The following is a 12,924-nucleotide window of genomic DNA, read 5'->3' as shown; positions in this document are numbered from 1 at the left end:
TGTTACACAACATCTAATGTTAGGCATACATAACAGGTACAAGGGAATTGAACATTTATATAAATATTATTGTTTAAATTTGTGCAAATATTATGTAAATCCCTGCATTTCATAACGCCATCATCAGGCCACCGGAGGGCTGTACGGATTGACGTGAGCCGATGCTCTGCGCATGCGCGGAGCGCCCGCGGAAATTCAAACGCTCGAGCTCAGCTGACAGACAAGTCAGACGTTTGAAAACTCCACCAACTCTGACACGGTTCTTTTACTGAGGTAAGATAAATATATTTTAACTATAAACCTGACAAAATGATATAATATATTTAAACGCAAACCATAGTTTTTCACTCTTTATGTCTCCGTCCATTTTGGATTTCGTATTTTCAACAATGTTCAACAATGGTTGCTTGCTAGCAGCGCATTGGCCTCGTAAACTATCGATATATGAAAAACACATAATTAGATAGTTTGGATTAATCTGTAATCTCACATCGACAACAACGTTCGTACTTTATTGATGTTGATATGAAGATTTGAAATAAAACTATATTTTTCTACAGTACTATGTAAACAAAGTTAGTAACACTTCTGAATATGTCGAATTTCACATAAAGTAAATACCTAATATCTCAGATACACCTGATTTATGACTGTGGCCAGTCTTTTTTCTTGAATAGGTTGTAAACTTTAAATTAAAGTTAATTTCGTTAACAGTTTTTCAACTGTCAAGATTGTGAAAAGATGGAAAATCAGAAGAGACAGAGAGATCCACTGGAGGAAAACACTTCAGCCTGTAGTGGTAAGAATGTGTTTTCACCTTTCACTCCTTCACGCTTTATACACAAAAGTGTGTATTAGTATATTATTAGTACATTAATTTGTTGATTGTTGACGTATAAAAAATGTCAGCTTGAGCTTTTTCATTTGCAGCTGAGCTTTATTGTTTATATACACTTTTAATTATAAGTGTTAATTATATGTGACATTGTCAGTTTAACCATTAGGCCACTTAATGTTTCCAGAACTTGAAAATGTGTTGAAGAAAAGACGGTTGGCAGCAGGGGGAGAGGAGAACCTGGACCCCACAAAATCCCCTGCCAGGACGCGCTTGAGGTTGGCAGAGCTAGAGGTGAAACCAGACACTCCAGCCATATCCTCCATCCGCTCCAGGGTCCAGCAACTCAGCCAGAGACGAGATGGTAAGATTTCAAATTTATCCATTTGTAAAATCACTCAAACAGCCAACTTTTACAACACTCTTTTTGAAATTTGGGAATGGGATACTATATTTTCACTGCAGAATTTTGTGTTTGTATAATGATGCTTATTATAATCAGCCACTCTGGTTATTAAAAGATGTTCAACAAGTTCTTTGTTGTTCATCTTTTGATATTTCAGAATGGCACATAAAAGGAAACAGTTGTTTTTGTTTTCATTGAACATGCAATGTTTGTTATTCCTTTCTATAATAGCAAGCCTATTAAATAAAATCTAACACTTTAGAGCTGTATGGCCCTAACTTTTTTTGTATATGCTAATCTTGTATAATTATTATGCATTTTGTATTATGACTGCATGGAGACTACAGTGGCATGAAAAAGTATGTGAACCCCTTGCAGAATCTGTGAAAATGAGAATTATTTCAATAAAATAAGAGGGATAATAAAAAATGCATGTTATTTTTTGTTTAGTACTGTCCTGAGTAAGATATTTTCCATAAAAGATGACAAAACAATAGCTGAATTGATTAAAATAACCCCATTCATAAGTATGTGAACCATTTATTCTTAATACTGTGTGTGGTTATTTTAATCAATTCAGCTATTGTTTTGTCTTGTGAACTAAATGCAAACATCTTTTATGTAAAATATCTTACTCAGGACAGTACTAAACAAAAAAATAACATGCATTTTTTATTATCCCTCTTATTTTATTAAAATAATTCTCATTTTCACAGATTCTGCAAGGGGTTCACATACTTTTTCATGCCATTGTACATACAATATCTGTACTTTTAAAATGTAACTTGCCCCACTACAAAAGGAACTGCAAAAAAGACTAAAAGTTGTGGAGGGGAAAACGTTGACCCTTTAAATCATCTACAAAATGCACTTACCTTTAAATCTGAATTTGAACGTAAAAACTTGATGTAGAAAAAAGTTAAAAATGGCCATGTTATTTATTAACTACCTTTCATTATCTTTTATAATGCATGCTCATTTTAATGCCTCAATGTGTTTGGAAATGTGCCGTTGATATGCTTTTAAGCATATTTTGTAATGATACTTTCGGAGTTTAGTAATGAATTGTCCTTTTTCTGTTTGGTCAGGTGGGACTGGGTTAGTCCAGCGCTGCTTGTCTGACCCCGGGTCTGAGGGTTGCGCCGGCAGCATGACCTCAGCGATCTGTCACATTGGTGAGCATTTTCATACGCACCGGCTTCACTTCACAACTGCTTCTTCATTTACTGTATTCTGTATTATTTCAAAGGTGCTGTTTAATTCTGAATGTGTATTTTTATGAAAGGTGAAGGAGAGTTTAGCTCTCGCCTGCAGCGCTTCAAAGCTCCGACGCCTCTGAACAGCCCTGCTCCTTCCACCCCCTGCACACGCAATCTCTCCAGCTTTGTGCATGGCATCCAACAGCAGCTGAACGCTGCAGTGACACCCAGCACTAAAGAGGCGTCTCGTATACGCCAGGTAGATCTGCCTCACCCACCTGACCTTTTTCTGACTATTCAACCCTTCAAAAACAAATCAGGATTTGTTGTGTTACTAAGATAAACTGTCTTTTATGCAGGCACGTGAGGATGAGTTGCGTTTATTGAAGGTTCAGCCAGTGGCAGACAACATGTGGTTGAAGAGGAGTCTGTCTGACTCTTCCCTCACTGAGGTGAGCCAATCAGGTTATGATGTTTTTGTGCTCCTTGTGGAATCTTGTCTGGTTTTAGGGCATTTAGAAGTTTAGATCAAAAGTAAATAATATCCATTTTCCCAGAGGGCATCTCCATCTACATCCTCTCCCTGGGTTTACAGGAAAACTCGAAAACTCCAGTGGCCTCCTTTACAGACTGGGAGTGTGAGCATGTATTTGAGACAATTTGTTGAAGTGTATTTGATTTTTCAGCATGTGTTTTGGTCGTTTTCTTTTTTCTTCTTTTTCTTTTTTTTTTTTTGTGGTTTTCTTCACCCTTGGTTTTGTTCATCCTTCTGTATATGCTTCTGGTGCATTCACACAGGGTGTTGGCATTAAAGCTTCTCATTTACGTTGAATGGGTGATGTCATGCGTTGCCGATCTGAATTATGAAGCTAGCCAATTGCGTTCATGCAACACCGGAAAGTAATGTTATTGGCTGTTGCCGCTATGGCGGTCACGTCAGCACAAAGCTTCAGACATGTTCTCCATCAAGCGTTGTGAATGCAGTGTTATGGTCACTGAGGCAAAGTGATTTGTTTTGCACAGTCTCACTTGGGGAGAACAGTGTTTAGCTCTGTTCCGCACTTTCAGGGGCAGTTGTGGCCTAATGCTTAAAGAGTCGGACTTGTAACCCGAATTCAAGTCTCAGTACCGGCAGGAAATGTAGGTGGGGGGAGTGAATGAACAGCGCTCTCTTCCACTCTCATTACCCATAACTGAGGTGCCCTTGAGCAAGGCACCTATCCGCATATCGTTCCCCTGGTGCTGCAGCAAAAATGGCTGCCCACTGCTCTGGGTGTGTGTTCATGGTGTGTGTTCAATACTCACTGCTGTGTGTGTGCACTTGGATGGGTGAAATGCAGAGCACAAATTCCAAGTATGGGACACCATAGTTGGCTACACATCACGTAACTTTCACTTTTGCACCATTTTAATTGTAAATGTAGGGCAAAACCTAGTTTCAGCTTTTATTTGTTCTGCAGGAGGAGATAAAGGGAACGGAGTTCAGCTCTTGTGAAGGTGACAGTAAGGTATTTGATGGAAGTCTGAACACCACACCTCCATGTACAGTGGACATCCGTTTCCCCAATGAAGAACTTTATACCTCAACAGGTAAATGTGCTTCCTGAAATCTTTTGGATCTGATGTAAACTACCATATTTGCCATAAATGCCACATATATTTCTTTAACAGAACCTGAGGCTTTGAGCACCTCCACATTAATTGACAAGATGTTTGAGGACGTTCTACAGCACGCAGAAACGGAAGATAAAGGTGAAGATGAAAATAAGGAAGAGGAGGTGGAGTTGGAGAAAGATGAGAGCAATTCATCACAGACTGAAAAGGTAGACAAAACGGAACCAGACACAGTTGAAATGGAAGACAAACCAGAACCGGTCACCGTTGAAATGGAAGACAAGCCAGAACTGGTCATAGTCACCTTAAATGAGGAGCCTCTTGACCACAGCGAGATGTGTGAAGAGAGTGTAGAAACTCCTGATGTCAGTTCTGCAATGGATGAAGAGAAGGAGCTCCAGTCTGTTGACCATGGTGAAGGAGAAATGGAGGGGAAACAGGAGATCGCCACCATGGGTGCTGAAGATGACTTTCTAACCCTGCCGCCCAGCTGTATCCTCTCTCCTCTCAGCAAATCTGTGGAGGCTGTTGTCACACCACTGGTATACTGGCCTGATTTCAGATATTTTAATTGTTCTTGTAGTGGCAGCCAGTGAATGGGAGAAATTGCATTAGAATTGTGTTCAATCTATTAATGTGTCTATATATTTTGTAGCCTATGAAACCCAAGTGATTGTTAATGTTTTTATCAATATGACTTTTAGCATAATTATGCCACTTTTCATATGAAATGAAATACCAGTCATTGATTTGCATCTTTTTTTCCTTTGTGTAGATGAGAAATTCAAATAAACAGATGCATGCAACTTTTAGTGACAGTGTAAGAATGTAATCAGTTGTATAGATATACATGTATTGGGTGGTTAACAAGGCCATTTTTTTGAATGTTCCTACAGAAGATTGAAATCACTGTGTCTGAGCCATCAGGCCAACCACCCTCACCTGAAGAAATGACAGCTAGTCCTGCTGAAAATGTTCCACCTTTATACAGGTACACTTCCCCTATCACTGTGTTTTATCCATCTTGATAATTTGAATTGGTAAGGCATGATGCATACTACTGGTAGACAGCCAGTTTTCTTATATAATAAAATACACTACCATTCAAAAGTTTGGGTTTGTAAGATGTTTTTAAAAGAAAGTCTCTTATGCTCACCAAGACTGCATTTATTTTATTAAAAATGCAGTGAAAATATATTACTGACCCCAAACATTTGAACTGTAGTACATAAGAGTATTATTATCGGTCATGAGCCACTCAGGTTTCTAGATTTCGTTCAGCCACTGGTTTTTACCCCTTGGTTATTTTTAAATCACATACACAGGTCATTATCATTTACAGTTGTTTTACCTATGATTGACAGCATTGATGCCTACCGCTCACAGAGGAAGGTCCACCCTCCCTCTTCTCAGAGCTTGACCCCTGGAGTTCAGAAGCCGGTTCAAGAAAAGACCTCAAAACAGCCCATCAACCTCAAGGAGAGAATTAAGGTTTGAAAAGGGGTCTATGGATAATGAATTAATTTGTCTACCTGTAGAGAAACGTAGTCTGGGGTATTTTAAGAGACGTCATGCATGCAGGATTTGATTCAGGTGATTGTATTTGGTCTGTTTAAGGCTTTAAACGAGGAGGCAGCCAAATTGCAGACAATCATCACACAGACTCTACAGGCTCTGAGCTGCTGCAGTGATGAGGAACATGGGAAAGGTTCCCAGCAGGAGGCTGAGGCTGAGAAACTTTTGCTTGTCTCCAGTAAGTACAGTAGAACCCTAGTGAAAAAGCTTGAACCTTCTGCAAATCACTGAAGCTGCATGCTCTGATTTGGCTCTAATCTGTCCCTGAAATACAGGTGAGAAGCGAGCAGCTTTACTGGCAGAGGTCAGCAGGCTGAGAGAGGGTGAGTCTGGACAACCAGAGTCCCAGAATGCATCTCTCCAGGCCTGCAGGGGCACTGTCAGCATCAGCAGCATCCAGCTGCCCCTCAAGGTGGAGTTTGTGTGCTCTGCTCGCACAGGTGAGCGTTAATCCATATTTATTAATGGAAGCAGTTAAATCTTGATTGTACAAGGACAGTGTTTACATACAATTTGTTGTGGCTGCTGTCTCTATAAAGGCCGTCCAACACACTACTTCTTCGTTTTGGTCCGTTATGGCCCATGTAACATTGTCGCGACGCCTCTGGCTACAGCTGCTGATGCCCAAAATGGAGACACTATCTCCTTCCCAACTTCCATCACACTGTGAGTCCATACACTACATAAAATGCTCTGCTGCTTCTTTAAACTGATGTCAGAGTTTAAAATGGCACAATGTTTTTGGCAGAAGGCTCTTAAATATAACAGTAGTGATTTACCCTGGTTTAATCTTTGCTTCCACAGGCAAGACATTCGCTCCAGTTTTGAGATTGATGTTGAGGTCTACAGTTTGGTAGGTACATCTCATATATGACCAAAAACATTATTTTTCATTAGTTCGAAGGGAAATATCCCCTCACAAACTGTTTTGCTTACATTTTTCCATATTCAACTTTATTTCTTTGTTTTATAGTCCAGTACTCAGAGTAATACCTGCAGTGTGAATGCTCAGCAGTTCCGCAGCTCAACAAAGTCAAGGGTATGTACACTTTCCCACATATTGAGAGAGCAGAGTGTTTTATTACTTTTATCATTACACGGCTGCAACAGAAATGTTGTGTTTCTAGGTGACTCCCAAGAAGATTCTCCACAGCATCACGGTATGCATCTTCTCTCTCTGTTTCATGAAACATGAGCTAAACAAATTTCTGTATTTTCTGTAATTGTTATAATGTTCATAAAATCATTCTTTTTTTCACTTAATTCAATTCAAAGTTACAACTTGCATAAGAATACTTTTACACACAATTCAGAAAATAATTCTGCTTATGTTTCATGAATGAGGACCAATGTGTCTTTTAAATTGGCAGAAAATTAGTCAATGAAAAATTGTTGAATGATAAACAACCTCAGCTCATCCAAATGTCTATTTTTGTTTTCCTAGAAATCTAACCAGAGTGTGACGTGTAAGTATTTAAGTTCCTCACTTAATCATTGGTTGATTGGTGGTATCAGATATTGATATTTCTCTTCTGTTCATTATAGCTGCTACTCTTCCTGGCCTGAGTGCTCAGCGCTCTAGTAACTTTACATTAGTGGGCTCTCACAAGATCACACTGAATTCATTGGGACGGAGCAAGTTTCTTCTGGACAAGGTATTAATGCAACTAAACTGTGATCACATTAGAGAGAAAAAGGAGATTAAGTTTTTGTGTGTTGTCCTCACCTTTTTAAGCATGTTGTATCGCTCACATTTTTTTCTTTAGGTCAATAAATATTGTATACACTTTTACCTGTTGATTGTTGATCTTCACTTTGGGCATTAATTAGGACATCAATGGTTGAACAGTGTACTGAGGTTTTGTCTTGTGTTTGTACTGTGGTGGGAGTTGTGGTGATGTAACTGGGTCTCTGTCCATCTCTCCTGTTTCTTTCCACTCAGATGAAATTTGAAGGCAAAATCAGGCGACTTCTCGGAGATGAGTTTCAGGAAAAGGTGTCACTCTTTCCACCTTAGTCTCTGCTTCTGGTTTAGTCGGCACATTTCACAATTTTTTACTCATTTCCTGTGTTTGTGTGTGACAGAGTATTTTATTTAATGGAATGCAATGGTCAATAAAATTATTTTGCTTTGGGACAAAATAAACCAATATCCCAGTCCTGTATCAGTTAAGACTGAAAAAAAGATTCAAAATGATCTCAAAGCTGAACTGTAAAATGGTTGTATTAGCCATGACTAAAATACTATATATATATATATATATATATATATATATATATATATATATATATATATATATATATATATATATATATATATATATATATATATATATATATATATATATATGTATATGTGTGTGTGTGTGTAATATATATATATATTTTATATATTATGTTTTTACATGCACATCTGTTGTTTTTCTTTTTCCTGTGTCGTGACTAACACATTTGTTATTTTGTGTAGGTTCCCTTCCTTTCTCCTCTAGAGGGCCACATCTATATGCAGCTGCACAGTGAGGGCCACTCCAACGTCCAGCATCAGGGCTTTTTGGTGAGCTGATGTATATGTATCCCAGAACCTGACTGATACCTCTGTTGGCTGGTTTTATTACATGAAAAGGGGAATTTTTTTATATTGGTACTCCTTCAGTTCATTTGTATATAAGCAAAAATGTGATAATACATTTGGCAATACATGTTTAATAAAGCAGATAAGTGAGCAATTTATCTCCATAGTCTGGTCCATTTGAATGCAAGTTTTTAAATGAAAGACCAATTGAAAAATGGCTTTAGATACAAGAATATTCTGTTTTGTTACATAGTATAGCTGCAGATGGTCTCAGAAAGCAGTAGTCTTGCATAGCCAGACCTCTGCTTGATGACATACTGTAAGTTCAGTGAACAGGGTGGAGGCTTTGCATCTGAGGAAGACACTAAGGCCCCGTATACACTAGTGGGTTTTCATTTTAAAACGCATACGTTTTGCTACAGTTACGCCTATCATTTACACTACACTGGCGTTTTCAAACCGCAAACGCTGCAGACCCCATTTTAGTTTGAAAATGCCAGGGTTGCGTTTCAGTATAAACGGACCAAAACTGAGACTTTTGAAAATGATGGCATGTCTGCCCACATTCGCTCTGCGTATCCTTGACGACCATGTAAACAATAACATGGAGACTGAACTGCAATCCTTGCTGGCTTTGTTGTAATTTTTAGCAGCCATTGTGCAGTTAAACTCAGCTTCTTTTTTTTTAATACTGCAGCTGCCTACATGTGCAAGAGGCAACTGTTTACACTTGTTTACACACATGCCCGGTGTGCATGAACAGTCATGTGACATGCATTTTTGGCCGTGTAGTGTAGATGGAGATCGTTTCTGAAACGCCAGTGTAGACTAGGATTTAATGCCGTTTTAAATAAAAAATGCACTAGTGTAAATGGGGCCTAAGAAAGCAGTGTTTCTCTCTGATTACATCAGTACTTCATTTTTTTTTTTTTTATTGAATTATTAATTTCGTCTGTGCTGGACCAAAAATGTTTTGTAATGCAGCTCTTTGTTATTTATGATCTGTGTGTGTAGGAAATGTGCTGTGAAATTTATGCCGTTATTATTTTCTTTTTCCTCCTGTAGACCATGTTTGAGGATGTGAGTGGCTTTGGAGCCTGGCAGAGGTTCTACTTCCTTCTGGAAGGAGGACACCTGCTTTACTGGAACTACCCAAATGAGATGGGCAACAAGGTGGGTTTCTGCAGTTATGTTTGTATGTAATGTGCATCCTTTTTACTCATTAATGTCTATTTATCATCTCTTCTTCCAGCCAGCAGATGGCAGTCTCTCTCTCTTTGGCTTCTCCAGTGTCAGACCTGTGGAGCGCGAGTGCTGTGCACGACCACACACCTTTGAGTTAGTAGAGACTAACACCCTTCAGCAAGAAGACAGCCAGACCTTGAAGAAGTAATGCATCCATGTATTTACTTAAAGTGTAACTTAACCAATTTTCAACCCTCTTTGTTTTGTTACAAATACAATGTCGGTAGTATATGTAAATAAACAATGTTTACTTTATCTCTCCATTACCTAGACCAAGAAATTTACGCTTATTTGTCAGCAAAAGTCTTTTGACAGCTCCAGGGCTTTCGTGAAAATTACAGATTATACTTATGCATTTTTTTTATCCCTGCCCACAGACAGTCGGAACGACTGAGGTCACGGCGTTCTCTCCATATTTACTATTCTTTTAGCCACTGCCTACAACACTCTGGATCCTTCACTTAGAAACTGAAAGTCACTCACTCCCGCTAAATGTTTACTCTTTGAATTTTTGCACTCAGGTACAATACAAATCGACACCATTATGGCTAAATGTTTGCTAAGAAGTATTTCCTACTAAAGCATGGTGGTTTTTGACTCTGGTCAAGTGCATCCATAGCAGCCTGGTTGTAGTGGCCTTGGTACCACTTTAAAGCAGTAGTTCAGCCAGAAATTATACTTTTTTCATCGCCCTCATGTTCCACACCTGTATGCTGTATCTTTTTCCATGAATCACAAAGGAGAAATTTCATGCTCCTCTTTTCCATAGAACAACAGTGACTAGTGATCATGTTTGTAGAGCTCCAGGCAAAACCAGAAGTTGCTCCATCTAGAAAAGGGGGTTGTTCAAATGAGCTTCACATTTCTGCATTAAGTCCTGAAATATTATCGGTTTACACTAAAATTTTGAATTTAAGTGTATTTAAATGATCTTTCGTTGTGCAGGTGCTGGTTTTCAGCAGACACACGAGAGGAGAGGGCTGACTGGATGGAGAAACTGAATCAAACCTTACTGGACTCTCTTACCTGGAACAGGAAGCCTGTTTCCAACGATAACCGGGCCAGCACATCCTCTAACACCGGGACCTCTCGTGAGAGCATTCTGTAACAACACAAATGTGAAACCTTACCATGTAACACTAAGAAAGGAGATCTCTGAGAAGATCATATGTGGCACTAAAAAAAATACATGAAGAGCTTCTGAGAATAAACTCGGGGGCAGCAAAACAGGACTGTTTTACGTAATAGAGTATCATAATCTACATATGTGCATGTTCTTTTGCTTTATTAGATGCATACAGAATAGTGGCATATTTGTTAAGATTTCTGATCTATCATTACTTCTTAGAGATTCTGTAAGGATAGATTTGCTAGTGCCATCAATTTTCAGGTAAGCCATGTAGTAAGAGCAGTCCAGTTTATATGTATGCCGTAAGTCTCTTAAGTGCCTATTTGAATGTTTATTTATCTCCTGCCTTATTCAGACAATTGCTTATTACTGAAATGAAAGTTTTACATTTTAATACTATAATCTATTTCAGGTTATGCTCATGTATGAGGGTGTCCTTAATTACACTAAATTATATGGTTATGTTTACAGCATTAGTTGGGAAGCGCTTCTTGTCTGCCTTTGACTAAAGCTTTTTATGTTTTTGCTTTTTCATTTACTCTGGGAACAATTTATATGACTGTCATACTGCAGTCTTCATCGAGAAGGGAGAATAGTTTTTATTTGAATGTACAATGTATGAAGTACGTCATGAATCGTAAAGCTTATGATTTTTCTGGAAGGACAGTTTCGTAGTATACCTCCATGTGACTTAATTTTGAAAAACATTGACAGTTGAATACTTTTGGGAGTATCTGGCCATGCATTATATCTACTGAGGTGTACATTATATTTTTAGGAGAAAGTCTGCCCAGCATAAACTAAACAATTGAGTTTATACTCTAATCTGATGGTCGTATGGGGTTCTTGGGTTCAAATCTGGAATGTGCAAATGTAAGAATAACACTACAGGGCTATCTGTCTGAAAATACTGTATGATAATACTTGCAGGGGGAGAGAGCAAGGTATGACCTTGTGACCTTTTGGGGGTTTATTTGAAGTTTCTGGTTTTCTTGAGAATGAAGAGTTGCCACTCTAGGGACTGTGAGACTGTTGGAAATGTTTCTGTTCCATGTTTGTCCCATATATGTGTTTTTGCCAAGGGTCTCATATGCTATTGCTGTGTTAACTATATAAAACTATATGAAATATCCTGGTAAAGGTACTATAAAATAAATATGGCTGTTAAAGCCTGAAGTGTTTGTTTTCTTTTAAACTTAAACTTGGCAGCAGAGCTTTTTTTATATATATATATATATATATATATTATTCATAGGACTTCATTTTACAGATCTCTACATTGCCAGACAACATCATTACAAGCCATTTTACTTAAAGGTATAGTTCACCCAAAAATGAGAATTCTGTCATCATTTACTCACCTTCAAGTGGTCTCCAAACCTGTATGAATTTCTTTCTTATGTTAAAGAAAACAAGATACTTTGAAGAATGTTGGTAACCAAGCAGTTGATGGACCTATGGAAGTCACTGGGGTCCATCAGCTGTTTGGTTATCCATATTCTTCAAAATATCTTCTTTTGTGTTCAGCAGAAGAAAGGTTTGGAGCAACTTGAGGGTGAGTAAATGATGACAAAATTTGTTAATTCAATTTATCCCATGTATTTAAGTAAATTTTACATTTTCTCAGTAATCACTTGCTATGTGTCAAGTGAACTAGATTTTTCAGTATTATTTTACATAATCTAGAAAATACTAGTGTTTTTTTTCTCCCTGAAAATCTTGCCAGCTCATCTTTAATGACTGAAGTGTTATCACATATTTCTAAAATCGGAATAGCAAGACATTCACTTTAAATGACCAGATTAAATAATCAGGTTTAAATACTGATCCAGACAGATACTTACTAGTAATGATCAGAAGTGAAATCCTAAAGAAACTTGATGTAGGACACACACTTCCATATATTTCTATGAGGCAAGATAGCTTGTAATGTTCTCCAGGTGGTTTTTCTAAGTTGGCTTATGAGTTCTCTTGGTCAGTAGGCTTTATCCTTATTGAGTTTCAAGTTTTGTCCTAAACTGTATGATAATTTTTAAAGAAAACAATTTCTTGGTGAGGGCATGGTGAACAGTTGCATGGTAGCATTTATTGCTACTGAATGACTGCAAAGGCTAGTTATCAGCATTACATTTAAGAGGTTACTTTTGTGTTAAGTAGATAATTAGTAATTATTTTCAACAGTCAGTCAGTTGTTCTACAGTATGTATATACAATTCAGTAATTGATTAGCTGAAAGTCAATAACCCAAATCATCTGTTTGCCACCTTTGTACAGTAGTTCTTGGCAGTGACTGCAGAATTAATGTTCCTGCATTGTTAAATATTATTTATGGAACAGTTTTATAATGTT

The 12,924-nt window shown here is 37.9% G+C and overlaps 1 protein-coding gene across 3 annotated transcripts; it reads left to right on the top strand.

The window, feature by feature from the left end:
- Positions 1-117: 117 nt before the first annotated feature.
- On the top strand, positions 118-11,751 carry si:dkey-30c15.10 (uncharacterized protein LOC559353 homolog). 3 transcript variants are annotated; one of them, XM_048167710.1, is made up of 24 exons: positions 118-273; positions 715-799; positions 1,023-1,199; positions 2,330-2,416; positions 2,527-2,699; positions 2,800-2,892; positions 2,998-3,078; positions 3,901-4,030; positions 4,112-4,596; positions 4,951-5,045; positions 5,419-5,545; positions 5,672-5,807; positions 5,905-6,069; positions 6,169-6,295; positions 6,434-6,482; positions 6,603-6,668; positions 6,757-6,789; positions 7,074-7,095; positions 7,175-7,284; positions 7,572-7,625; positions 8,097-8,183; positions 9,267-9,374; positions 9,454-9,590; positions 10,392-11,751. In XM_048167710.1, the coding sequence occupies exons 2-24, from the start codon at positions 742-744 to the stop codon at positions 10,552-10,554; spliced, it is 2,763 nt and encodes a 920-aa protein (XP_048023667.1). In that variant the 5' UTR covers positions 118-273; positions 715-741; the 3' UTR covers positions 10,555-11,751. The 3 variants fall into 3 exon arrangements, with proteins under 3 accessions (XP_048023667.1, XP_048023669.1, XP_048023668.1); XM_048167712.1 differs by lacking the exon at positions 2,998-3,078; XM_048167711.1 differs by lacking the exon at positions 7,572-7,625.
- The last annotated feature ends 1,173 nt before the right edge of the window (positions 11,752-12,924 follow it).

The sequence above is a fragment of the Megalobrama amblycephala genome, linkage group LG19, assembly GCF_018812025.1.
Source record: "Megalobrama amblycephala isolate DHTTF-2021 linkage group LG19, ASM1881202v1, whole genome shotgun sequence".
Lineage (NCBI taxonomy): Eukaryota > Metazoa > Chordata > Actinopteri > Cypriniformes > Xenocyprididae > Megalobrama > Megalobrama amblycephala.
Note: the sequence above shows the minus strand (reverse complement) of the source record. Positions and strands in the feature narration are given on the sequence as shown.